The sequence below is a fragment of the Orbicella franksi genome, chromosome 3, assembly GCF_964199315.1.
Source record: "Orbicella franksi chromosome 3, jaOrbFran1.1, whole genome shotgun sequence".
NCBI lineage: Eukaryota > Metazoa > Cnidaria > Anthozoa > Scleractinia > Merulinidae > Orbicella > Orbicella franksi.
Genome location: NC_138147.1, coordinates 30,783,728 through 30,809,030, shown reverse-complemented (window position 1 = coordinate 30,809,030; position 25,303 = coordinate 30,783,728). Strand labels below are relative to the sequence as shown.

Sequence of the window (25,303 nt, the reverse complement as noted above, 5' to 3'; positions counted from 1 at the left end):
ACACAGTGCATTTAGTTATGAAAATGTTCTTCCCTTACTGATGTTATGTCCATCTTGGCTCCAGGTTATCAAAACAGAACATTAAAGAGTTCCTAAAAAATAAATGTGTGTATCATAACTGCTGTTTCACACAGTTTAAAACCCCTTAGCATTTTGAGTCTAATATTTAGTAATTCCTATTTCCCTGCCAAGGTTTGATTTGTTCACATGAGAAAACAGGCTGACTCAGTAGCCAAGAACTGTGAAGATAAGATGAAAATTTTGGAAGCTAAGATTATATTATCCTTCTATAGTCCAGCTACTGATGAGAAATTCTAATTTTAAGTACTTTTGTGAACCACAATCTGATCACATTTGTAATTAAAACATATACCACAGTGACCATACTATTAACCTTTCCCCATATTACTAACCCTTTTGTAACTCAGTGTAACACAGTGTAAGATCAAAGACTGCTCATAGCACAATGTCCAATCACTCAATGCATCAATCTGGAATAATCTACTTGACTTAAAAACAAGTCTTAGTTGAGCTTTCAGAAGTAAAAAGCCCTTGAAGTGTTTCCTTATTGCAGGTTTTGTGCAACAAAATGGCTTGATATTGGTGTCTGCATCCGCTTAACAGAGGTCTTCACTAAATGCAGGGTTATTTTACAGTAAATGTGGGAAAAACATTTTGGGAAAATTATGGGGTCTGCTTTTTTTTTCCCCTGTAGTCTTTTTCCTTAAATTTATTGACCATTGAACTCTACATTCCATGGAGCTTTACAGGTTGTTCAGGACTTAAGAAAAGACCAAAAAATATCTGTGGTCTACAAATCCTTGCTTTTCTTCTCAGTCTTTGTAGAGAACCCTGTTCACTTGGCTGAGTGGAATATCATACAATGGTGGAACTGATCCAGGAGGAACTGGGTTCAATTTGCCATCCATATATCGAGCATGATTATCTGTAAAAACAAAGAACATCAATTTCATTGCTTGATTCACCCAACAAATTTCATCTCATCATGCAAGCAATTTATTGTAATAATTATGTTATTCTAAATTTCTGTTTGAAGAAGTGATGTAGTCTAACAAGGAGCTCAACAAAAATTTATTTCACTTTAGAACAGTTGGCCTGATAAAACAGTGCCAAAGAACATTTTGAAATTCAGACAAGCCCTCCACTCCTCATTTAATTCAGCAGTGCATCTTCTGGAGATGGTCTGTCTCAGCCCTAACGTTTTTTTTCAAAGAAAGGAGAATGAACTCAGGATGTTATTTTAGCTGTAACATATTGTGCATGATTTTGAATCTGCAGTAAACAGTTGTGAAATGACTCTACCAGATATTCTGTTCACCCAAGATCTAAACAATACACAAGGGGGGTGGGGGGTTCTTTGGGAATTTCTGGGTGGGGATGTGCCGCTGGGACTCTGGAACCCTTAGCCTATACCAGAACTAGTTCTGCTGAATTTTGCTACCCTATACTAGAGTAAACTCCCCAAATCCTCAAAACCCCCATCTATCGACACTGTTGAGGCTGATTTATGTAGATTTAAACTTGCCGCGTGATTTGATTTCTTTATATTTTTGAGTGGCAATTCCTGGTATCCTTAGTCTAGATAAAATCTTCAACCAACTAGTCAGTTTTGTAAAAAATAATACCCTATTCTAGACCCAAACGCTCTGATTTATATACCCTATCCTAGAGTAAACTGCTTGAAAATCATACCCTTCACAGCAGCACATGCCTATACAGCCCATATATGGCAGTGCCTCCCCTCCCCCCCTCCCGGGGTGGAAAACCCTTGAATTGTATTCTACAAACCTGTTATTGTGTTGATGGAATCCATTGGAAGGGTGATGGTGAAATTGTATGCCACATAAAACACAACCACAAACAAAAATGCAACACAAAGATAAATTGGTCCAGCTAGCACCCAGTACCTGATGAACAAAAGCAAAGGCTGTCAAATTCCAGAAATAAATAATATTTATTTATTTATAATTATAATCTTGTAAATTCGTTTAGTTGTTTACAGTAGTAGAAATAAACTGTTGTTGTTGTTGTTGTTGTTGTTGTTGTTGTTGTTGTTGTTGTAGAAATTTGGTGGTCCATTCTGGCGGTGATGGACAAAACACTGACCCCTAGTCCATGGACTACCCTGACGGACTACCCTGACGGACTACCCTAAAATGGACTACCCCTAAAAAATACTATTTCAGATGAGTGGTATGTCAAGAAGCTGTGATTATATACTTACAATGCACGGAGGATGCTTTTCTTTTCATTCCGCATCGCATTCCACCGCCATTTTGAATAACTATACTGAATAAAACAACCGCTGTACACAAAAAGCGAAGACTCAAATCAAATCAAATATTCTGTGGACAACTCAATAGGGGTGGTAAATGGTAAATGTGAGACTTTGTGAGACGACGAGATTAGCGTTTTTCTTTGCGAGCCCGAGACATTTTGATTTCCTCAATTGCGAGACCGAGACTTTAAAGAGTTTTAAATGCGAACTCAAGACGTTCAGGTTCTAAGATGTTGTGATGTCATTTAACTTTATAAAAAAACTAAACAAAACGGTACTTAATGACTTTCTTAGCCTTGAAAAAAATCGAGACTGCGAGACAGCTTTGTGAGAAAAATTGAGACTGCGAGACCCACATAACCGCTAAAAAACGAGACTGCAAGACCTGTGAAATTCGGCAAATATTTTGCGAGACCATGGACCAAGGACCATTCGCCACCCCTCTCAATCTTGCTCCCATGTGATTCAGTAGCTCAGTCTTTCTCGAACAGACGAAATGATCTTCACGATGTTACTCATGATTTGTTTTGCTTGTTTTGTGCTGAAAATTATGGCACAGAAGCAGCTAGTCTTCTGGTTTTTTCCTGAGTGTATCAAAATAGTTATTCAAAATGGCGGCTGAGGGCGATGCGGAACGAAAAGAAATGCATCCTCCGTGCAGTGTAAGTATATAATCGCAGCTTCTTGACATACCACTCATCTGAAATAGTATTTTTTAGGGGTAGTCCATTTTAGGGTAGTCCATCTTAGGGTAGTCCATTAGGGTAGTCCATGGACTAGGGGTCAGTGTTTTGTCCATCGCCCATTCTGGCTTTGAAAGCTTGGGACTTGCCCCAAGAGTGAGGACTTTTGGCTACATAATGAAAGCAAACCAGGACAACATCACACACCACATGTTTTGAATTTTAGTATCGTATCACATTCAGATGCACATGTTCAAAAAGAAATGAGCACCGACAGGAGGGCCCCAGCCCCTCTCCTAAATATAAATTATATATTTATACAAGATCTTGTTCAATGAGAGGCAAAGAAATCTCCCTGTATTCTACAGTGAATAGTCTCGGAACAAACCTTTGAGAAAATTTTCTTAGATGTTAAGAAGTTGAGTCTATTTCCCGGTTTAAGAAGGGGGAGGGGGGGGGGGGGTGGTGGAAGGGAGGTCTATTTGTGTCACCATATGAAAAATGAGTTACCTTTGGGGAAGATAGGTTATTCCAATACTATGAAGCCACTCTTCTGGAACACAAGCCCAGATGAAATACAGGCCTGATAATTGAAATAAGTAAATTAATGGAAAGGAAAGTAAAGCAAAATTTCGAACACAGGCTTAAGTTAACTTAAGTTATAAAATAATTTTCTCTGAGACAAAAGAGAAAAAACTAGTCAATCACTACTCACCAATTCCAAAATAGGTGCCTAAATATAGTACAAATCCATAAATTGCCCGTTCTGGAGTGGGCGAAGGGGAATTTCCTGACATGTTTTAAAATTCAACCTCGGTCGGCCGCCATTTTGCATTTCTTTGACGTGGTGGATATTTCGTGTAGGCATATACACCGTATTTTCAAACCGCTGGCAGGAACTTTGTTTGACAATTGCAAGTGAAAAATGGAGGGAAACATCGCTGGTTCTCCAACTTCACCAAACGAAGAAGGTAGAAATAGCTTTCTGTTTGTCAAATTCATCTTTGAATTAGGTACTACATCAAGTATTGATTATTTTTCTTATGGCAGAATCTGGTCAAGCTCGAATACTGAACGTGGAACCCGATGCAGAGGTATGTTTTTCTTGTATGAACACTTCAATAAGCTAACTAAGTTTAGATGGATAATTTTGCCAGCGATCTTATTTTCGCTTTAGGTTTTTTTTATCCTCGAAGCAATTGAAGAGTTGTATAAAAAGCTATTGAGTGGAGTGAGAAACGTACGTTCGTAAAAAAAACCGGCATATTTACATTATAAATTAATACGCTTATCAACTGTTACTTAGCAGAAGATAATGAACATTGGATCAAATGTGCAAGACAGCAGGATTCTAACGATTTTATAAATAGTCGTATCTGTAACAAAATTCTCAATCATGATTGTTTCTCCATGCGCCTATTTGCCACGTAATCGGCACGCGATCACGTGGGTATCCAATTACAGGTATCCAATTTGAACTTTTTGTAATTAGATACCTGTAATTGGATACCCGCATGATTCACACATCAATTATTATTCACACTTAAATGGCTTTTTGCAATATTTCCTATGGTTTTAAAAAAAGTGGTACATATGTTTTCGCTCAAACAAAGTTCTCAAAGACATTTTTAATTTCGAAATTTGTCATCATCATCATCAAACCCTTTTGCTCCCAGTGGAGCATAGGTCCACGGAAACCATTGCTCGCCACCTTGGTCTGTTTTGGGCTATCCTTTCAAGCTGCCACCAGGTATAGCCTGCTTTGCTCGCCTCGTCATCTACCGTCCTCCTCCAGCTGTTTCTGGGACGGCTTCGGCTCCTCTTCCCCTGTGGGTTCCATCTCAGTGCCTGCTTGGTGACATTGCAGTTAGTTTTCCTGAGGGTGTGCCCAATCCAACCCCACTTTTGCCTTCTTATCTGAATGTTGATCCTTCCTGCTCAGTTGTTGTCCATAGTTCTTCATTTGTTATGACCTCTGGCCAGTGGATGCCCATTATGGATCTCAGGCATTTGAAATTTGTTATAGATATGAGTAATAATTGGACCTTGCATCATACAATTCAGGGAGTAATTGCACAATTTATTTCAAATCAGCCTTGTGCTTCAAGCTTGTCCAATTTTGAAATTACTCCTGCAATTTCTCACTCAATTGCACTCCACTTGGTCCAGTTACTATTACTGTACTAAAAGTTATAGATTTTTCAAACTTATATTTTTGTCAAGCTGTTGTAAAGCTTTGGTCAAGCTATTTTGAAAGTGGCTTTGCTCCTCATCTTAAATTATTGCTTTCAACCAATGACAGAAAATCTATGAAATATTATTGCTTTTTTAACACAACGAAATGTTGGAGTACAAGGTCAGAATATACCAAACTACTGATATCAATAATGTCCTTGGTTAAAGAAAATTCAATAATTCTTATCTTGCAGGATGTTGACCTCACTCATGCAAAAATTGAAAAACTAGAGAACTTTGATAGACTGACTTGTGTTAAGGTACTCTATTGTAAAAATTAGAATCTTCGTTATTTTATGATATTACATTTAATTGACAATTGTTGCTTGGTGTAAGATCATGAATGAATTATAAAATAACATTGAGAGAATCTGTCGAATCTTGCTTATATGGGCCACTAACTATTTGCAGACCCTTTGTTTAAGAAGAAATACTATCACTAAGCTGGAAGGACTCAGCACTTTGACAACATTGGAGGAGCTGGACTTGTATGACAATCAAATCACACAGATAGAGGGGCTTGACAATCTAACCAGTCTCACGTAAGACTTCACAATGCACTTGATATCAACTTTAATAAACAACTTTGTTACGGGCGTGTTTAAAACACAAAATGGCAAAATGGCACTGCATTTAGCCTAAATAGCACTCCTTTTAGCCTGAATAACACCCAGGATAACCTAAATATCACTGATTCTATGGGTTTAATTCTTAATATTTGAAAGGGTTAACCCTTTCAGATACCCGTATCCCACATTGACTCTAACCCTAAGTGCCATTTCCTCATTTTGGCATTTCCTATTTTAAACACGCCCCAAAATGTCTACAGTGCATGTGCTTTCAAGCATTTGCAAGAGGCTAAGTGATCCAGCTGGTATTTTGTTTTGAATTGCCATCTATTTTGTCAGCAGTTAAATTAGAAAAATTGACCTCCTATACATGTAGGATGTGAATTTTGTTATGGGTGTCTCTTATTGACAGTGGTCTTATATAAATTTTATTTTGTTTTTGTACACGGCTTCCTTGTAAAGCAGGTTTTTATCATTTCTCTTATTCTAGTAGTTATTTACAATATTAAATTAGTTAGGTAGTTAGATTTATTTAAATTAAATATTGTATAGTCCTGAAGGAAATACCGTGTCTAAATAAAGATTTTACCTTACCTTACCTTTATTTCTCTCAGAGGGAAGCGGGGTACGCAGGGGGGGGGGGGGGGGGCACCTACACATTCCACCTATTAGTATTTTGGGAATTTAAAAATATGTCTGGACTGATTGTTTCTTTTGATTCATGCCAAAGGTGTTGTTGAAATAACACGAACTTTAGGATCAAATTAATGTGTCAAGTCAAATTTATGTGTTTTCAGGACTCTGGATTTGTCTTTCAACCTGATCAAGACAATAGAAAACTTGGGATGTTTGACAAAAGTCAAGAAGTTGTTTCTTGTATCAAACAAGATTTCCAAGATCGAAGGTCTTCAGAATCTCTCACAGTTAGAGATGATTGAGCTTGGTGCCAATAAAATAAGGGTAAGCATAAAAAATTCATGTACTAAGTTTATTCTTTTTACTCTTACGAGATTTGCAATTTTCCCATTTCTTTATTGTTTTATTTATTTATTGGCTGAAGGTTCTAGAGGGATTTGAAGGGCTCACACAAGTACACAGTTTATTTGTTGGAAAGAATAAGATAACAAAACTAGAGGTGGGTATCCTGGTTTGAGTCTTTTATTTTAAACTTTATAGTAAAAGTGAAGAGATTTCTGTTCACAGTTGTTTGTGACTGTAAGTGTATACATTGTTGCACATTGCAAAACTATTATGAGCTGTTAGGGGTTTTATTAAGGGTGGGGCACTGGGCGAATTGACCGGCTGTGAGGATGACTTTGCCTGGCTGGTTTGACCATCCAGCAGAAAGTTTTTCTCCTAAAAAAGTTCAGTTCATATAGTTTTGTAGCCTGTGAAACCAGTTGCCTTCCTGCTGAAAACGTTAGTGAAACCCCTGGCTTTTACAATTCTCATAAAATTTGCCAGCATCAAGCTTCATCACATATTATTAGTTCAATTACCAATCAAATAAATTTGTTGATATTCTTTGTTGGCAGAATCTCAGTTGTCTCACAAACTTGAAGCTTCTTAGTATACAGGTAATTTGTAGGCTGCAAACACAGACATATTTCTGGCTGTTGTTTGTCTCTGTCTTTGTTCACGGGCTAGTAATTTTGAGGGTAACTGTTATATTTTTGATGGGATTTATCATAGATATATTTCTTAGATCCAGGAGTGTGGCAAGTATACAACCTACGAGCCAAACACCAAAGATATTTCTTGTAAAAGACCCGTTTCCATGCTGTTCCATGATGCAAAATTTGGCTGACATCATAAAGCAGAGGAGAGCTTTGTGGCCATGGCCCTTTTTGACTCATTGTGGATCAATGATAAAGCCAAAAACTTGTGGCACAGAATTTATTGACAAACTAAGTCATCTGCAGAGGATGTTTTAGTTCATTTGAATATTATTATTACAGTTAAAAAATTGTACAGTTGGACTAAGTGGACTTCAGAAAGTTACTTCACTGTTTCTTTTTCAGTTTGTTAACCTCTCTGTCTTGTTCTTAGAGTAATCGTATCATAAAGCTAGAAGGTCTGGACAGCTTGGTAAACGTAGAGGAACTTTATATTAGTCATAACGGTATTGAGGAAATTGAGGGGCTGGATAATCTGGTAAGGGTGACAAACTACATGAAGTTCCAGATTTGTCTTGTGTAGCCTGATATATTTCAAAGGTGTAGACAGTCCAGTGACTCCAGATCGAGAGGTCCAGGTTCAAGCCCCGGCTGGGGTTATTGTGTTGTTCTCTCGAGTGAGACACTACTCTCACAGTGCCTCTCTTCAGCCAGGTGTATAAATTGGAACCTGCAAATTACATGCTATACAGGAGGGAGTAGCAACATTCTTATTTGTTTCATGTTGTAATCAAACTCTGTCATAGGATACCAATTTTTGGGTCAAGTCTTCATAGAACATCGAAAATCACATATTGATTTTTGATCTGAAATGTACCGCTTTCATTCCCCAAAATTTCCTGGTAAGCACCCTCCCCCTTCCCTGTATGGAGTGCAGCACACTTACCATTACTGTACCTCCCACACATCTCCTAGCGATTTTGTTGATTTATTTTGATCATTGTTTGTTTGCACAGACAAATCTTACAACACTAGACTTAGCATCTAACAGGATAAAAAGGATCAAGAATGTCTCTCATCTAGTCAACTTGGAGGAATTCTGGGTATGGTTATCATAAACCTTCTAACTGAACAAAATCAAAATGTTCCCAGACTATATTTAAGTACTTGCTTATTCATTTCTGTTGGTTAACGGCCTCATAAAGCACCTGGGGCCCAGTTCTCGAAGGTCCCGAAGAGTTACTCGCACCCCGAAAGCCATAGCAAAATCTCAAACCTTCTGATTACAGAGCTGTTTTATTTACATATTCTCAATACATGTATGACCAGAAGTTCCCTTCAAACAAGAAGCTTCAGGTGTATACAACTTTCTGTTTTTAGATACAGATTAACTAAAAATGGCTTTGTGGGCCCAAAAAGTTTCTGGGGCTTTCGAGAAACGCGCCCCTGGAATGTTGGAAGAACACAGAAGATGAGTGAGGTCTCTAGACAACTCCTAGTAAAGCGTAGGTTGACAGATCAGAGCATGCGCACTATGTTCAGGTATTTCATTATGCAATCCATTCTTTCATTTTTTTTATCCGCCAATCAGAGTGAAGAGGCTGTTCAGTCAGCCAATCAGGTGATTTGGCTTACGACGTTTTACCTTCGTTTTCCACTGCTTTCATATTTTGCTTCGAGATACGATTGGTTGATTTACTGAATACACTTGAATCATTTCGAACTCGCAGGGGAAACGAAAAATAGTTCGAAATAGAAAATCCAAGGAAAATGGTTTTGAGCTCGAAATAACGGGGAATTCGTGATAATTTTGAAGTAGCGGGATCAACTGTGAATTCAACGGAGATGAAGCTTAATTTTCTGCTCATCAATAATTAAAGAAGGGGAGGGGGTACAGACCAACCACAGAATATATACTAGCGCCAATTGACAATCCAACTGTCATGTAATTTTGTTTTTGCAGTTTAACGACAATCAGCTGGACTCTTGGGAAGATCTGGACCAGTTCAAAAACTGCACCAAGCTACAAACAATTTACCTGGAGAGAAATCCCATCTGGAAGGACACGGCCTACAGACGAAAAGTTAAACTCGCTCTCCCGACTGTCACGCAGATTGATGCCACGTTATGCGCTTGAAAGATACTAAAAGTGCAAGAGTTGTATATAGTTATCAGAGGGCTTAAGCAATGACGACGGCGACCCCAAGGACAACGCCTGGTAAAAAGTGAATTTATTTTTTACCTTCGAATTTCGCGATTGTCTTGATTTGTTCAGTGCGCCTATTGGTCTCAGAACTTGCTCAAGCTAAATATGTAACGCCAGCGTTCAATTCCAAATCAAAATACAACAAATTAGCCGTCGCCTTCGTTCGCGTTCCCCAAAATACGCAGAGCTTAGTCATTTCATGTTGTGTTGATACAGAGGACGGCAAAGAAATGTTCACGTGCGCAGCCATTATTTTACTCATTTTAAAAACCTTTTGTTTGGTGACGTTCGCGTTGCCGTTGCCGTCGTGGTTTACTTAAGCTCTCTATTAGCTTGAGCGAATAGGCTTTTCTCTTCTAGCGCCAAATGTCTCCTCTCTCCCCCGTGAAGAGGGCGTCTATTTATGCAAGCCGTATAGTTGTTATCACTCGAAGAAGGTGTTGTATTGTAAAAAGGAAAATTCTCTCTGGATTTTAAAGCTCCAAGTGCATTTTTTGAGAAATAGTTTGGCAAATGGTCGATACGTCTGCACTGAAGTTACAATAGAAGTGAACGAGTTTCATTTGGAAAACTTGCGCTGTTTGGTCCTGGTTATTTCAGTGAAATCGTGGTTTCGTTCAGACCATGTTATGGAACAATTTAATTGAGGATAGTGAACTATGAACTGATGTGCGTACGATCGTGGGATATATACCGTTTGAACATAAAATCACTTTCTCGTGAAATTTTTGTAAGTTTTTCTTGTGTACATATTGAGAAGATATCTTTTAATAAATGCTTTTTAATCTGAACTGCCTGATTTTCAGTTACCGTAGACGTGCCTGTAGCCCAGCAACGATTAACGAAATACCTATTACCAGTAAAAGAATCAAGTTCTTTCAGGGAACTTTACAGGATGTCGTGTTTGTTCAAGATCATTTGGGGCGCACGCGAAGACCCTAAACAGGAGCATATCGTGTTTGAAAAGCTGTCAAAAGTGAAGTTCAAATAACTGAAAAAATAAACGCTCTCCTTGATTTTACCCTTTGTACCCTGCATATGATCTGTTATTTGTTTGTTGCACCTTGTTTCAGACGTATCAGAAACGGTTTCCGACGCTCTTTAGCGTACTAACATCAGCGAGTTCCTGTGGAGAAATTTATCCGTCAAGAGTCAAAAAGTCGAGACCTCAAGAATTAACGGGAAGGGGAGGTCTGAGTACTAGCCCGGTTGTGTGAAGCTATTTGCGTGGAAAAAGCTCTGCATTGTTTTTTTCCATTGCTCTCCCTCAAAGAATTTAATTTCGAGAAATCGCTCTTGAACAATACGCAGTTCATACTTGTCTGATTTTTCAATTAAATTGCTGTAGCAATTGTTGCCGAAACAAAAAACTAATTAACTTCCACTTTTCGATGCGCACATTATTAATTTCTGGAATCTTTCAATATTCCGCTTTCAAAAGATATACTAAACCACAAATTATTTGACACAAAAGCCACAAGGAGGTCACGAATTTCTAATAACACGTCCTGGTAACAAAGACCGCATTTTTCCATTCTAAAACCTAAATAACAATATATGTTCTTCAGATAATCGTCTTTAAATGAGTTTCTACAACTACACATGAGCAGTCCATATGTACAGTGTGTCGTTCTTACTTTGAACTGTCTTGTATGTCATTTCGTTCCTCAGCATAGCCTTCTCTCGCTCAGTGATATCGGTTTTATTCCGAACATCTAAGGTAGCTTCAGCATTTTTTTCGCCTTCAAGACTCTTCTCACCGTCAGGGTCTTGATTCACCATCATGTATTTGTTAAAAACCGTTTCCAAATCCATTGCAACTTTCTCATACAGAGAGCAGTTTTTAGATTCACTCTCCGTAGGATTCACTCCGTTTTGGTGCTCTTTCTGGCAGTGAAGAGTTTTTAAACTTCTATACTTATCTTGTTCAGCTGTGGTTATGTCAGTTGTCTGTACGGACTCGTCACCATGTAGTTCAGCCTTTTCTTCATCTATCTTGTGACATGCGCTCAAACAAGGACTCTTTCCACATTCGCTATTTCGTCGCTCGTGAAAACGATGTTTCCGCTTTCTCGCTCTAAAGTAAGAGATGTTGTCGAATATCTTCCCATATTCCTCTTGCAGCTGTTCCTCAAAATTGTCAACGGAGAGCATTATGTTCAAACTGAACTGCCCTCTCTGTTTAGTTGAAAAGTCTAAAGTAAAATCACACGTCTTGCTGACTTCAAAGATTATTTACCTCTTTACCACCTTTCCATCAGTATCTCTCTGTAAAACTAACACCGCTATGAGACTTGAGTTCAAAAGACTTGATTAACTTAATTATCTCTAGAAATTTAGACCAAGTTAGTAGACCGTAAAATTAGCTTAACAATAAAATAACCAATTGAAAACATGTCCTGCTAATCTGATTATCCAAAAGGCCTTGTCCACACTACGCCTGAGAAATTTGAAAACGCAGCTTTATTTCTACGGCTAGGTCTACCGTCCACACTAATCCGTTACGAAAACGGAACTTTTCGAAAACGCTCTTCAAACCGGAGGAATTTAAAAACGCTGGCGTTTTAGTGTGGAGGGAAAACGTAGATTTTGAAAACGAAGCTTTTCGAAAACGATGACGTCACGATAATCATATGATTTTCCTGCCCAAGTTTTCCTCAAACATAAATCCAAAATGACCGGTGATTGCTGCGTTTTCAGATTTCTCTGGTGTAGTGTGGACAGAAAACATTTGATGCGTTTTTAGAGTGAAAACGCCGTTTCTCGGCGTGGTGTGGACAGCAACCTCGTTCCCAGGGCTTTTTCCCTGGCGTGGAGGAAGCCAGGGAAAAGGCCCTGGGAACGAGGTCGTGTGGACGGGGACTAAGATTCCGAGCTAATGAAGTAAAAAGTACATAGCTATGTAACCTGCTTTGGTTTTGAAGTTTCAGAAGTTTAGTCCTGCGGTTGCCACTGGTTGTATTTTTTCCCGCGCTTTTTCCCAAGTAAACTCTGTCATAAGCATGTCAGTCAGTTTAGGGATTTTTAAAAAGACCTTGTGAAATGTGGTCAAACTTTTCCTCTGACATAACAAGCGAAACGAAGATATCTGATGGCTCACCCCTTAAATCTTTTTCAAGATAGTGCCTATTGGTTGCCTTCTGGTCTAAAAAGTTGTGGCGTTGAGTACTGCAGGTCTTGTTTACACCGGATTTTGTGTACAGGTTGTGTACAAAATATTTGATGTGTTGCTAACGTGTTCCGCACGTGTTTGTCCGATACATATATGACTATATATGTTATTTATCTTCCGGGAGGTCTGTATTGGGAAAACTGTGCCCGAGGTCTTGAGTACCGAATGGCCTGAGACCGTGAGGCCGAGGGCCGTACTCAAGATCGAGGCCGAGGCATGACTAAAGTAAACTTTGCTTTGCAATTTCCATTGGTAGTGTTACACCAAGTCCATTCCTTGCCCCAGGAAAAACAACCGGACTCCCAAATAGGCCTGTCCTGATTGTGCTCGGCAACTTTCGGGCAACTTTTAGCGTTTGGAGCAATTCTTTTCAGTTCTAGCAACCTCGTGCACGTTCTGCCTTTCTTAGCAACTTTTGAGCAAAATATAGGTTTAGAGCACATTTCAAGCACGAAAAAGTCAACAATCTCACAGGAAACTTCAATTTATGCGAATTTCTTGAATGCAGAAAGGGTTTTTGTCTTCTGACAAATGTATCTGGCTCATAGCAAGAGTCCGCCCTCCAAGACGGACCTCCAAGATTACCTTGAAGCCTCTGTCATGCTTCGATCTAACTTGAATGCGAAAAAGGTGTAACAGTTTGATTTCTTATATGGTTTTAGACTCCGGGAATGCCACCAGTAGAGCTAGTTTCGTTCAAGTTGGCAAGACGTCAAATGAACCATGTGTTTTGTTCCCTTAGACATAACAGTATCCTTAAATTTCGCTCATATTTGCGACCAGCTCTTAAAAGCTAAGTTTTAAGCTATCTTTATAGACCGCTGTTAGACATTATTGTGAAAACGCAAAATAGAACTTTTAATTAATGTTTATGTAAAAATATCAAGAAATTCAGGTAGCAACTTTTGAAAATTAGGTAGTAACTTTCTGGATTTTTGGCAATTCAGTTTTTAGTAACTGTTCGGCATTCCGATCCAGTAAGCAACTTTCCAGAATTTTACGAGCACAATCGGGAAAGCCCTACACGCAAAAAAAGCTGGAAATCGAACCTAACCACTGAGAAGTTGGGAAAAAAAAAATAAAAGTATGATAATTCGCAACAGGAAGACAGCGAGACGCAAATAATAATTTCGTGCGCGACAAGTGCGCGACGACGAGTAAACACGATAGCATCCAGACCTGCAGCGTCGTAACATAGGAGTCTGGGCACTAGAAAGCTTCAAAATGGCGGCCGAGATCTCCCCAAAGGAGTTGAAAGACTTCACGAATTATTAAACACAATCACGCCCGGGCGATTTTAATTACACTGAAAATTATCACTGAAAAATGGATCTGCTCGGTTCAATTCTTAGCAGCATGGATGCACCACCATCAACAGAAAACAAAAAGGCGAAAGGTAAAGCTTCCGTTTACAAGCTGACGTGTTGTTCTTCCTCTCATAGTCACTTAGCAATCCCGTCTGCTGTCCGTAAATTTATCACGGCACGAATTCGGTTTTGCATTAACTCTGAAGCGAATGTTCCATGCTAAAATAATGTAATTATAACTTAGCTGCTTTCTGAAAATGGCAATTTCGTTTTGTTGTTTACGTTGGAACTAAATTCGACGTTATCGCAAGATGTTCAAGAACTTTAATATGAAGTAAGCTGATATGCAAAGTTGTGAAATTATTAGAAATAGGAATGAAAATGCAGTTTCAAATCAGAATCAATACATGTAAGGTAAGCTTATATGCTAATGGTTTGGTTGACAGGTTTTAGGCAACGATCTTAGCATCTTAGGAATCGGAGAAAATGGGAAAGATTTGGTTTTGGAGGGTGAGGGATCCGGAAATTCAGGATCCTTCAAAGGATCCCGATCCTTATACGCGGTGTACGTAGGTGTTAGCTTTCATAAGACAAAGGGTGCATTCCTTTGGGGTGATCTGGATCAGGATCAGTGATCCAAGATCTGTCTGGATCATGGTGCATCAGAGGAACCGTTGAATCCACTCTGGTCATGGATTCATCGGTTCCTTTGATGTGCCATGATCCAGACAGATCTTGGATCACTGATCCTGATCCAGATCACCCCAAAAGAAGGCAGCCTAAGAGTCAACTCTTTTTAGTGTTGACACCTAATCCAGGAAGGCATTGTATGTAGAAGGCAGTGTCTTACAGGGGTGTAGAGACCATATACACACGTATGCACATGTGTACCTCCAAAAATTCAGAAAAAAATATATATACATTTACTGGCAAAAAGTGTCTTTAATAATTAAATCAGCTGGTTTGACAGTCTCTAGTCTCTCCTAATACCCACTATCAACAATATTATGAGCCATTCCATTTTTTTCTACCCAGGTGTACAAATGGGTACCGGCAGGTGAATTAAATGCTGGGGGGTAACTCTGCGATGGACTAGCATCCCATCCAGGGGGGAGCAGAAATATTCCTAGTCGTTTAGTGCTACTGAAACCGGGATAAACTCCGGTCTGATGGGCCTCTTGGCTCGTTTGCAGACTTTACCTAAATACCTTGAAATCATGGTTTTTGGTATTTGCAGAGGAAAAAGCGAAGCTAAAGAAACTCCAATTGGAGGAAAAGAAGAAGAATGCAGAATTTCGTACAAAGGTACAACAAAAGCTCCCCAAATATTAAAAGTAGTTTTTTTTTGTCGAGGAAAAGGTTGTTCTTATTCATTGTGGTAGATGCAATAATAAAGTGTATTATCGTTTGTCTCACGATGTAGTCACTTGAGATGTAGATCGCGACGTTTCGACTGCTTACTGCTAGTCTTCTTCAGGCGATAAGGTCGACTGATTGCACGGTATCATTTATATCACAAAGGACACTTAGTGCAACCAAAGGACACCGTCAACCCAGCTAAACAAGATGGTGTTGTCTACAGGATTCCCTGTGAGTGCGGCAAAGTCTACATCGGGGAAACAGGGAGATCTATGCAGGAGAGGATCAAAGAACACGTCAGGGATATACGACTCGCCCGTACCCAGACCTCTGCCGTTTCTGAACACACCCACAAGACCGGCCACTATCCTACCTGGAATGAGGTCAAGTTTATTGATCGAGATCCTCACTGGTACACACGTAGGGTCAAGGAAGCTATTCACATAAGACTTCACCTTAACAATATCAACACGGATAGTGGAATTGAAATTCCTGAAGCATGGATACCCACGATCAAGAAACACAACAACAGAACGGTACAACAATGGACCACTGAGGGAACAGCTACTCGCCGGAACAATGGAACAATAGGAGGATCGAAATGCACCAATCACAGCTGTCCTTTGTGATATAAATGATACCGTGCAATCAGTCGACCTTATCGCCTGAAGAAGACTAGCAGTAAGCAGTTGAAACGTCACAATCTACATCTCAAGTGACTACATCGTGAGACAAACGATAATACACTTTATTATAGTTTTTTTTTTTCTTCCCCTCATGTGCAGTCCTATTATTCTGAATCTCATAAGTTTACTTGGGATTTGATGTTTCCATGAAAACCATATTTTGACGGGACTGTTTTTCAAATCTGGAATTTTCTTGTCTTACATCAAAAAGATATCATGATTATATTTACACCTTTAGGACTTTTTGTATCGTGTTATTGATTTAAATTACCTTTGAGTCATTTGTGGTGGTTAGCTGACATTTTGGGAAGAACAAAAAACCCAAGATGGCCCATCTAATCATATTGGATGTTTGGACATCATGACCTAATTGCCAGTGATCTTATATGATGTCGCCAAGAGGGTTCGTTTGAGAATTCTTAAAAGGTTTTTTAATGATCTGGAAACATCCTTAAGTGATCTTTAAAGATCTTGGCTTGACCTTTGAGCAAATCTTTGCAGAACCTTGAAGTTCCTTTAAGGATCTTCAGAGTAAGAGAAAAAATAAATGATTTACTTGTTTGTTTGATGACCTTACAAATGAACTTCAGAAAGAACAAAAACATTTTTACGAAAACGATTGTTCAAATGGTGTTTAGGCTAAGTTACAAAGTCTTTTACAAAATTAATGTTCTCTATGGAAACAAAACATAGTGAAACTGATCCTTTTGTTGAGGTATCTTTTTGTGAAGCAAGAATATACCTTTTCTATTCATGGATCAACTTTCTCTATTAGCAAACGTTTGGGTCAATTTTCATTTATTTTGGTATTTTTTCTATCTGATCCTGGCAAGAATTGTAAAAATCTTTCATCTTGGCAAACATCATTGAGGATCTTGATTAAAATCCTCAAGAAGATCTGTGAAGATACTCACAGACCCTTTACAATGGGTAACGCTTGACAGATTTTTCACTAGTCCAGACTTTCTTTGAACCATACTCTTTGAATCTTCAGACTGAGAAAGAAGTCACTGAATTCATTAAAGATTTAAAAGAAACAAGACTGAAGTTTCCGCCAATGTCAAGAGTACAAAGAAGTATTGTGTAAGTACTTATGATGACATTCTAATTCTAACTTTGTTTACACAATTACTTTACTTTAAAAATGAATATTAATTAATAGTCCTGTGATATGAATCAGTGAGATCTTTCAATTTTTTATTTTCCTGTTTTCAGACATGATGTGGCAGAAATTGCTGGTCTTACCACATTCTCTTTTGGTGAAGATGAAGTTGACAGATACGTGATGCTGTTTAAAAAGGTATGATTTTGAGAGTTACCGGTAAGTCAAAATTTGTTCAGCTTCAGATTTTGATAACTAAGGTGTTTGAGTCTTGAAGAGCTAATTTTTCAATGGCACTTGTTTCATCATTTCCACAAAGCTATGTGTATTTTAACTTATAAACAAAATCCAATCCCACAAAATAAAAAAGGTGTGTCTGAGATCCCTGTTATCGATACATAACAAATGTCTAAATATGTTCCTTTTAAGGAATTTCCTCCATCAGATGAAGAACTTGAGGCTTACAGGAATGGACAGGTATGTCACTGATGTTCTTACCACATTAATTTTGACGTCTTCTGTGATCACTTACTGAGCAGATGCAGAGCTTGAAAAAATCTTGAATTCCAGATTGCTCTTCAAACAAGCAGCTCTCAAAAGTCTTAGTCAACTCTTATGATTTAGTTGATAGATGACTTGGCTGGGCCCTTGCCTATTGGGCAAATGAGAATGAACAGGAACTTGCCTGGCAGGAAAATCTACTTGTCCCAGACATCAGACTGGCCATTTTTTCAAGCCCTGACATGTACGGCAAAATGGAATCTATATGTTTAGATCCTGTTTTATATAATATAAAAAATTGAAACAATGAAATGTTAATGATGTCATCTATGTGTCTGTCTCCAATTGATCATGAGAAAGAACCAATCAAAATGCACGAATTACTCAATATATCAATTTATATGACCTAATTTTTTAGTTAATCTTTCACAATACAGTCGAACCCCTATTAAGCAGCCAGTTATCAAAGTCACAAAACTATTGTCAGTAAAATACTGTAAATAAAACCCCTATTAACCAGCTACCTCTATTAAGTGGCTGCGGCCACCTTTTGGACATCCCAATGAGAGTTTTTCAATATTGTCTTTACCCCTTTTAAACGGCCACCCAAAATTTAATATACTTTAATTAACATTGTTTCGGAAAAGGCGATGGCGATAAGAGTTCAAAATTGAAAGTGACGTGACGAGTGATAAAAGCATTCAAACTCACAGTTATCATGATGGTGTTGAAGTGACTCCATGTTCACGAAGAAATTAACCTTAATGAAAAATATTCAAGATACACTGACCCTCCGTGCCATGTTAGAATATTGATATATTGATTGTAACCCATTGAGGCAGTATGTTCCCTGTTTCATTTCTAGGAATTTGATCCTGGAAGTCTTGGAAAGACTAAGGAAGAAAACAAGGTAATTAAATGCAGGTGTAAATACTGGGAAAATATAAGTGCCATGAATCAGTATCAAATATGGTACTGTCTAGATTAAATGCTGGGTCCCAAATAAGTGCTTGGTGTTGTTATCAGCATTTCAGGCACTTATCTCGGGTGTTGTAAGCTGTAGGTATAATGGCGAGATGTAATATATGGGCTTGGCTATCACAAATAATGAGCAAGCTCCCTACCTTAATAAACACCAGGATCCAATAAACTACAGCCAGAATCGAATGAATGCCAGCTGAGATCTGCCAGGCCAAGTTTGAAATAAAAGCGGGGGGCATTTAATCAAGATACTATGGAGCATGTATTTTTAAAGTGAAAAAGATAAGTTATATTCTTTACTTCCCGAATGAAACTGTTCTCTCTCACAAATTGATGAATATGCTTTTAGAGGAGTGGAGAGAGTTTATAGCTATGTTAGATGAACACTTATAACAATACACAGTTACAGACGCTTGCGGCCCATGCGAAAGTTCAGCTGATAAAGCAAAAGCCATCTGCGATTATGAAAACAAAACAAAAAGTTGGCATGATTGAACTCAAATGATCGATTTTCATTCTGTTATTTTGTTGTAAAGGATAATGAAGATGAATCCAGTGTGAACAGACCGCACAGTTCTTCAAAGCTGTCTAAACAGCCTCCGCCCACATATTACAAAGACAAGTATCGGCACTTACTGGGTTCAGACAGTGGAAAGGACGCTGCTAAAGCCACAAAGAGTAACTCGGCTTACGGTTATGGTAAGTGCACTGTGAGGTGGGTCACTGCAGCCATGAGCTTACTGTAACCAAGCTGAGACACAACAGCTCGTTAAACAAAGTTAATTAATTTATTTTTACTTTGTACAAACGAATTCGTAAACTGAGAACTGAATCTGATTGGAAGCGATTTTTTTCTCGTGTGATGGCGTGACCAGTACAGTTAACCACCACACGTATCTGATTCTTTGGCTGATTTCATTTTGTGCTCATATTTGGGCCGTCACGTACCTCTTCTCCACACTAAGGCCCTGCCCACACTACGCCGGAGGAATTTGAAAACGTAGTTCCTCGTCTGTCCTCGTAGCTCTGTCGGTAGGGCAGCAATGTGTGAATCCGGAGGTCATTGGTCCAAATCCCAGCGAGGTTAAAATACTTTCTTCATAAGTACGTTAATGGCTGTTGATAGGGGCACATCCCAAAAAGAGACTCTTTGGCCCCGACCAAGCTACGTCGGAGAAATTTGAAAACGCAACAATCATCGGCCATTTTGGATTTGTCTTCGACTAGGGAAATCATCTGATTATCGTGACGTCATCGTTGTCGAAAAGCTCCGTTTTCAAGATGTTTTTCGTCCACACTAAAATGTAAAGGCGGCGTTTTCAAAATTCCTCTGGTTTGAAGAGCGTTTTCGATAAGCTCCATTTTGGTGACGGGTTAGTGTGGGCGGTAGACCTAACCTTAGAAATAAAGCTTCGTTTTCAAATTTCTCCGGCGCAGTGTGGACGGGGCGTTTGCCCACAGTTTGCAGATTGAATAGGAATTAGAAATTGTTGGGTTTTTTGTAAGTCTCGTTGTATCTGAATTTTTGCAGTTCCGAGTGAAAACAAGAGAGACGTTCGATCGATAGAGGAGACTCTAAATGATATTCGCAAGAGGAAGAAGTTTCGACCCGATGACCTTGATGACGAAAATGAAGAAGATTAGACATGATCAAGAACAGTTCCCATTTTAATTTGCTCCATCACTGGGAGTTTTTAGGAGTTGTCTTGCACTGGAAACTGCCCAGTACTTGTTGTATTGTGCAATGGACTACACGCTTTACACGAGCTGGTGCATTGCAATTTGTTCAGAATCCGTTAAAACGTAACGACTACAGGTGAATCCAACAAAGTGGATTAGAAGAGTTCTAGTCCAGTTTTGGTCGACTCCAATATTGTCCTTTCTGTCTTAGCTCGTTTTTGATATGTTTTGTATAGTTTAGTTTGAGAGAAACAACCTCGATCCCAGGCTCTCTCCTTTGCCTCCCTGGTCGGAGGCAAAGTAGAGAGATCCTGGGATCAAGGTTGTGAAGGAAGTTGGTTTCATTTAGTTTTCTGATTTGCAGTTTAGAAATAGAAAACATGTACCGTGTTTCCATCGAGTTTTCGTAGAATTCTACTAGTATACTAATGCAAATGCTGCAATCTGATTGGCTGAGCTACTCGTATACTACCAGCCATTAGAGTGCAGTAGCGGTCGGTCTTCCACGAAATGCGACGTTTTTATCATTTTCCCGAAGTTTTGGAAGAAAGTTTAGATGTAAATAGATAATTTAATTCCTGAGAAGACTGAAAGAAGGAAATTAACGGTTTCTTGACTTTAAAAACTTGAAAATATTGAAAAATCGGGTGCACGCGCGTAAACAACTGCAAATTTACCAAGGACAATTCAATACGTGCGATTTTGTTAAAGCGTGAAGTTCAATAATGCATAGAAAAATAATTGAAAACCGTTATTTGCGTCAATTTCAGTGGGAATTTTACTAAAACAATTAGATTATTCGCTCTCGATTTCTATGAGGTAATATGAAGGCCTCATCAACTATCAACTTGTAGAAATCTCGAGCTCATAATCTAATTGTTAATTAGAATTTCCTTAAGTGTCATGACATTTCCACTTGAATTTTGTTACAAAAATGTAAATACAAGTTAAGGAATTACTCACTACCTGTGGATTTTAAAAGTTAACTCTGTTAGCGCTAAATAGGACCCTTTTTAAAAATACACAGCGATTTTCAATTGACGTCTTAATATGACGTCGAAGGATTTTTGTTTAGGTATGACAAACAACGTTAAATTCGGCAGCATCTGCCGCTTCTACCGCGCATTTGTGGAGAGGCCGCTGATTAAATTGGCGCTCTTATCACAGGGAGACCCCTATTTTGTACGCCGGTACGCAATTATTAGGTAAAAATTTAACAAAATACCGAAGGGGTCTCATTATCTTGAAAATATCACTAGTATAATCTTTTATTAAAGTTCAAAATAAACGTAACCTTACTTCAGCGCTGTTCTTATCGCTGTCTTTGTGGCTCAAAGGGCCAATTTAACTGAAAGGTCTGGCGTTGGCTGTTACTACACGCTATTACAGTAGTCTTCTTGTAAGCTAAAAGTTGTTGTAACAGCTGAAATTCAGGCTAGTCTGTTCAGAATGTAATGTGACCCATGGCATACTGACTTAGCGTCCTTTTTGACTGATGACTCATGTGATTCATAAAACTTGGACTTCCATTGTGTGGAGTTATTCACATCAGTCAGTGAACGGTGTTTGTAAATTTAACAAAAAGATTCCATGTTGCCGTTTGTCTGTTCAGTAATAGATCACAGATGACGTCATCGTGTGGTAACAAAAGAGTGGCACATGAGCCGTCGTTAGGCGAGCGTGTCACTGATGTTCTTACCACATTTCTTACCACATTTTGACGTCATCTGTGATCTATAACTGAAAAGACGCACGGCAACATTCTCTCGTAAGTAAAATTTTCGATTGTTTTTAAGACCTTGAGGATGACAAAACATGAATCAGAGTGGTGTTAAAACATCAAGACCGGGTTGTTCGAAAGCCGGTTAACGCTAACCCAGGACTAAAAGTTCAACGAAGTATTGATTTTTTTTGTATAAGAATGTTTTTCACTGCCTATGTTTTATGAAGTTTGAGATTATTCAAACGCAAGACCGGAAAACAAACAATATAAAACGGAAACGTCACCGAAAAGTTACAAATATGAAATCAAAATTCTCGCTAATCCTGGATTAGCTTAATCGGGCTTTGAGCAACCCGGCCCAGATTTTTAAAACGACAACGATGTTTAATTAGATCGAGATACAAGTTTGCCGACTGCAGGCAGTCGTGTGGAGAAAGCAAAATCTATCACCACAAAAACTGAAGTCTTGTAAAAAATGCGCCGACAGTAAATGACGATTAATTTATTTGTACGAAAATGTAACAAGGAAACAATGGGGAAAAGTTCTTATTCCTTCATTTCTTTAGAAACAAGAAACTACAAACCTTACGTGCAAAACACGATCGTCGTTTTAAGCAATTTAGGTGAGAAAACGGCACATCACTTAACACCATTTGACACCTCCAGTAAACTTGTCGACTTTTATTAGGTCGTTGTCTTTGCGTGAACTAAAATAATTTCAAATTAATACTAATATCGAGCGGTCTAATTTGGATAGAGGGGCCGAAAAAAACGGCTATGCCATAAATTTCTATTGTTGGAACGATTTAATATTGCAGTTGGTTTCACAAATTTTTATTGCATCTCGACCCAACTTTAGCTAAATTCCCCGTTGCGAAATAATGTATTCAATGGCAGAGTTTGTTTTTCACGTGAAAAGTCATCTAAAACATCAAACACTCCCGAGATAATTTTTTTTCTCCCCTGTCATAACATAATTACTTTATGTCAAGAATGGCGTCTCGCTGCCGACAACAACCGCACATTATGCTCCAAACTGAAAACGCTCAAGAAATATTTGTGTGCATAAATTAGTTTATCGAAGGCACAGCTGCAACACGAAATATTAAAATGTAAGATAAAGTTTTCCTTTGCGCCTCTGCATGGGGCTTTTCGTCTTTTTTCTTTTTATAGCTTAATGCTCATTTTTACACGCTTAGGTCACGAAAAAAAAAAACAAAAAAAAACAGAAACTACTTTGACCAAGTTTTAAAATTATATTGTTGCTGGTTTCTTGAACTAAAGCACCAATTTATGGCGTTTATAGAAAGAAAAATAATTACTGTGAATAAAAAAGATTAAGGCCTGAATTTGCATTTCTTCACAATAACATTGTATTTCATAGTTAAGTCGTTATAATTTTAACCCGTAGTTAAAGTCTATTCACTCGTTCAGTTTTGTACCAACGTTTTCTTCATGTGTTTTTAGATACTTTTAACTTTAAAGACGTTGTGATTTTTGATATCACTGAATCATTCCGGATCCGTAGCGATTTTCCAGCCAAGAAAGACATTTTATTTCAATTTCCCTCGTTAGACTTTCCACACTTTTCCAACGCCTTGTTTTTAACGCTTCGTCGTTGTTTTTCTCGTTCGCCCCGGAAGAGTTCTCGTTAGCAACCCAACTTTTGCCCACCTCTGTGTTTCTTCTTGCTTTCTTGGTAAAATAATTTTCTCGAGTCTGCATTCGGGTTGAGTCAAACGCAATTTTTGGCCATACGCACTGGCTGTGTATTTTTAGAGGTCTCCTGGTTGTAAGTGGTCCAAGATCGCTGAATCTTGTCGCGTAAATGGGGCGGTTATTGTTTAAAGAATAATGTTGATTTTTGGTGGATTTTGCAGTTAAGTGAAAGTTTGTAGTTTGCGGTCTCGACAAAATATTGCAGTTTGATTTCCTTGTAATCAACGTAGCGTCGCTTTCTTCGGTGGAATTATTGTAGTTAGCTTTGTCTTCTGTTGTATCCTCACTAGTATGGTTTTTATCGTCCTTCGCGATTTCGTCAACTTCCTCCTCGCAGTTCTCTTCGGTGTTTTCGGGAATGCGTTTCGAATTTATCAGAGACGAGCGAACATTTCGGATGAACCTTTGCGGATGAATTATCCTCTGCCTTGTTTTTTCGCGAAATTTGTAGCTTGCTCGTGATTTTTCAGCGCGCGAGTCTTCATCGACAGAATCCCCTCTGACTTTTCTTACTTCACTGGGAAGAAGATCCAGTTTTCCTAGCGAGATGACAGTTTGTTTCATTTCTTCAGACATCGGAAACAGCTCTGGAGTTCCCGGTCGCCTCATCGGTGGTATTTCTGCCATATTACTGCTGTGTTTTCGTTCTCGCTTTGTCACCAAACGATGAGGCACCTGATCCTGGGATACAGCTGCGCTTTTGGAAGACGAGGCCGAATTCATGCAGTGACCATTTGTCGTTTTCCTCGTAAACATATTGGCGAGCATAACTTGCCTGGCTACCCTTCGAAAATTAAGTGTTTCTCTTGTTATTTTACCGTTTCTAAGAGGCACCTTTCTTGTCCGCGGCAAAGACCTCGTCGGTTCCATAATCGCTCAGTCTCGTTTCGTCGACATAAACCTTGGTGGCTGAGGACAAGACAAGCAGCTAAAATTACGCGACAAATTTACATTTATATTTACTCTCACAGTGACAGCGTACTTTCTTTTGAGGCGTTTTATCTAGTGATACTAAAAACAATTTCTCTAGGAGACAGACGTCTAAACGAGGAATGAGATTTATGGAAATAATTGCGCGTCATCAACCTGACCGCTTTTCGTTCCGTAAATTAATAATTTCAGCGTATTTGACTTTCAAAATAAGTTAAATCTTACCTGTAAATAGCGGTCTATTTATTCCCAATTACACCAAAAATCCTGACATTCTTATTGAAATCACTTTTAGCAAAGGATTGTTTGTAAATTGATGCAAATAAAAGAGAAGGCTATTGAATTTCTTGACGGACATCGCTATCAATTTACCAACTAGAATATGAAATCAGTTATTCACGAGATGCTAAAAGCCGGATGTCTTATGATGTTTTCTTTATGTTAGATATTCAGAAAAACATAATTGCTATAATTTAGAATAATTATTATGGTACTGTAGAGTACGAATGTGTACCGAAGACAGAGTAACACTGAA

General features: G+C 38.5%; 4 protein-coding genes across 5 annotated transcripts; 2 read left to right on the top strand and 2 right to left on the bottom strand.

Moving 5' to 3' along the window:
- Positions 1–74: 74 nt before the first annotated feature.
- Positions 75–3,836, bottom strand: LOC145481995 (phosphatidylinositol N-acetylglucosaminyltransferase subunit P-like). Its single transcript, XM_081460581.1, has 4 exons — positions 3,698–3,836; positions 3,493–3,565; positions 1,810–1,928; positions 75–946 (listed from the first exon to the last, which is right to left on the bottom strand). Exons 1-4 carry the CDS (start codon positions 3,777–3,779, stop codon positions 834–836), a joined length of 387 nt encoding a protein of 128 aa, XP_081316707.1. The 5' UTR covers positions 3,780–3,836; the 3' UTR covers positions 75–833.
- Positions 3,837–3,876: 40 nt separating this feature from the next.
- LOC145481985 (uncharacterized) lies at positions 3,877–10,399 on the top strand. 2 transcript variants are annotated; one of them, XR_014048700.1, is made up of 10 exons: positions 3,877–3,953; positions 4,033–4,076; positions 5,412–5,477; positions 5,629–5,759; positions 6,584–6,746; positions 6,847–6,921; positions 7,322–7,363; positions 7,836–7,940; positions 8,419–8,944; positions 9,366–9,446. XR_014048700.1 is itself a non-coding variant. In XM_081460569.1 (10 exons), exons 1-10 carry the CDS (start codon positions 3,908–3,910, stop codon positions 9,537–9,539), a joined length of 933 nt encoding a protein of 310 aa, XP_081316695.1. In that variant the 5' UTR covers positions 3,880–3,907; the 3' UTR covers positions 9,540–10,399. The 2 variants fall into 2 exon arrangements, 1 of the variants encoding a protein (XP_081316695.1); XM_081460569.1 differs by having other exon boundaries at positions 3,880–3,953; positions 8,419–8,505; positions 9,366–10,399.
- Positions 10,400–13,683: 3,284 nt separating this feature from the next.
- On the top strand, positions 13,684–21,717 carry LOC145481992 (sperm-associated antigen 7 homolog). The gene is made up of 8 exons (XM_081460578.1): positions 13,684–14,176; positions 15,325–15,392; positions 17,127–17,215; positions 17,348–17,432; positions 17,664–17,711; positions 18,601–18,645; positions 19,253–19,415; positions 20,248–21,717. The coding sequence occupies exons 1-8, from the start codon at positions 14,107–14,109 to the stop codon at positions 20,358–20,360; spliced, it is 681 nt and encodes a 226-aa protein (XP_081316704.1). The 5' UTR covers positions 13,684–14,106; the 3' UTR covers positions 20,361–21,717.
- A 1,711-nt stretch (positions 21,718–23,428) lies between these two features.
- On the bottom strand, positions 23,429–25,009 carry LOC145481981 (uncharacterized). The gene is made up of 2 exons (XM_081460565.1): positions 24,994–25,009; positions 23,429–24,747 (listed from the first exon to the last, which is right to left on the bottom strand). The coding sequence occupies exon 2, from the start codon at positions 24,706–24,708 to the stop codon at positions 23,623–23,625; it is 1,086 nt and encodes a 361-aa protein (XP_081316691.1). The 5' UTR covers positions 24,709–24,747; positions 24,994–25,009; the 3' UTR covers positions 23,429–23,622.
- Between the last annotated feature and the right edge of the window lie 294 nt (positions 25,010–25,303).

Coding starts and splice junctions, on each gene's coding strand:
- LOC145481981 (XM_081460565.1), bottom strand. CDS start 24,708: ATGGAACCGACGAGGTCTTTGCCGCGGACAAGAAAGGTGCCTCTTAGA.
- LOC145481992 (XM_081460578.1), top strand. CDS start 14,107: ATGGATCTGCTCGGTTCAATTCTTAGCAGCATGGATGCACCACCATCA. Junction 14,177..15,324: donor AGAAAACAAAAAGGCGAAAG/GTAAAGCTTCCG, acceptor TGGTATTTGCAG/AGGAAAAAGCGAAGCTAAAG. Junction 17,216..17,347: donor AGAGTACAAAGAAGTATTGT/GTAAGTACTTAT, acceptor TCCTGTTTTCAG/ACATGATGTGGCAGAAATTG.
- LOC145481985 (XM_081460569.1), top strand. CDS start 3,908: ATGGAGGGAAACATCGCTGGTTCTCCAACTTCACCAAACGAAGAAG. Junction 7,364..7,835: donor TGAAGCTTCTTAGTATACAG/GTAATTTGTAGG, acceptor TCTTGTTCTTAG/AGTAATCGTATCATAAAGCT. Junction 8,506..9,365: donor TCAACTTGGAGGAATTCTGG/GTATGGTTATCA, acceptor TTGTTTTTGCAG/TTTAACGACAATCAGCTGGA.
- LOC145481995 (XM_081460581.1), bottom strand. CDS start 3,779: ATGTCAGGAAATTCCCCTTCGCCCACTCCAGAACGGGCAATTTATGGA. Junction 3,566..3,697: donor AGGCACCTATTTTGGAATTG/GTGAGTAGTGAT, acceptor TTCAATTATCAG/GCCTGTATTTCATCTGGGCT. Junction 947..1,809: donor TTCCATCAACACAATAACAG/GTTTGTAGAATA, acceptor TTGTTTTTACAG/ATAATCATGCTCGATATATG.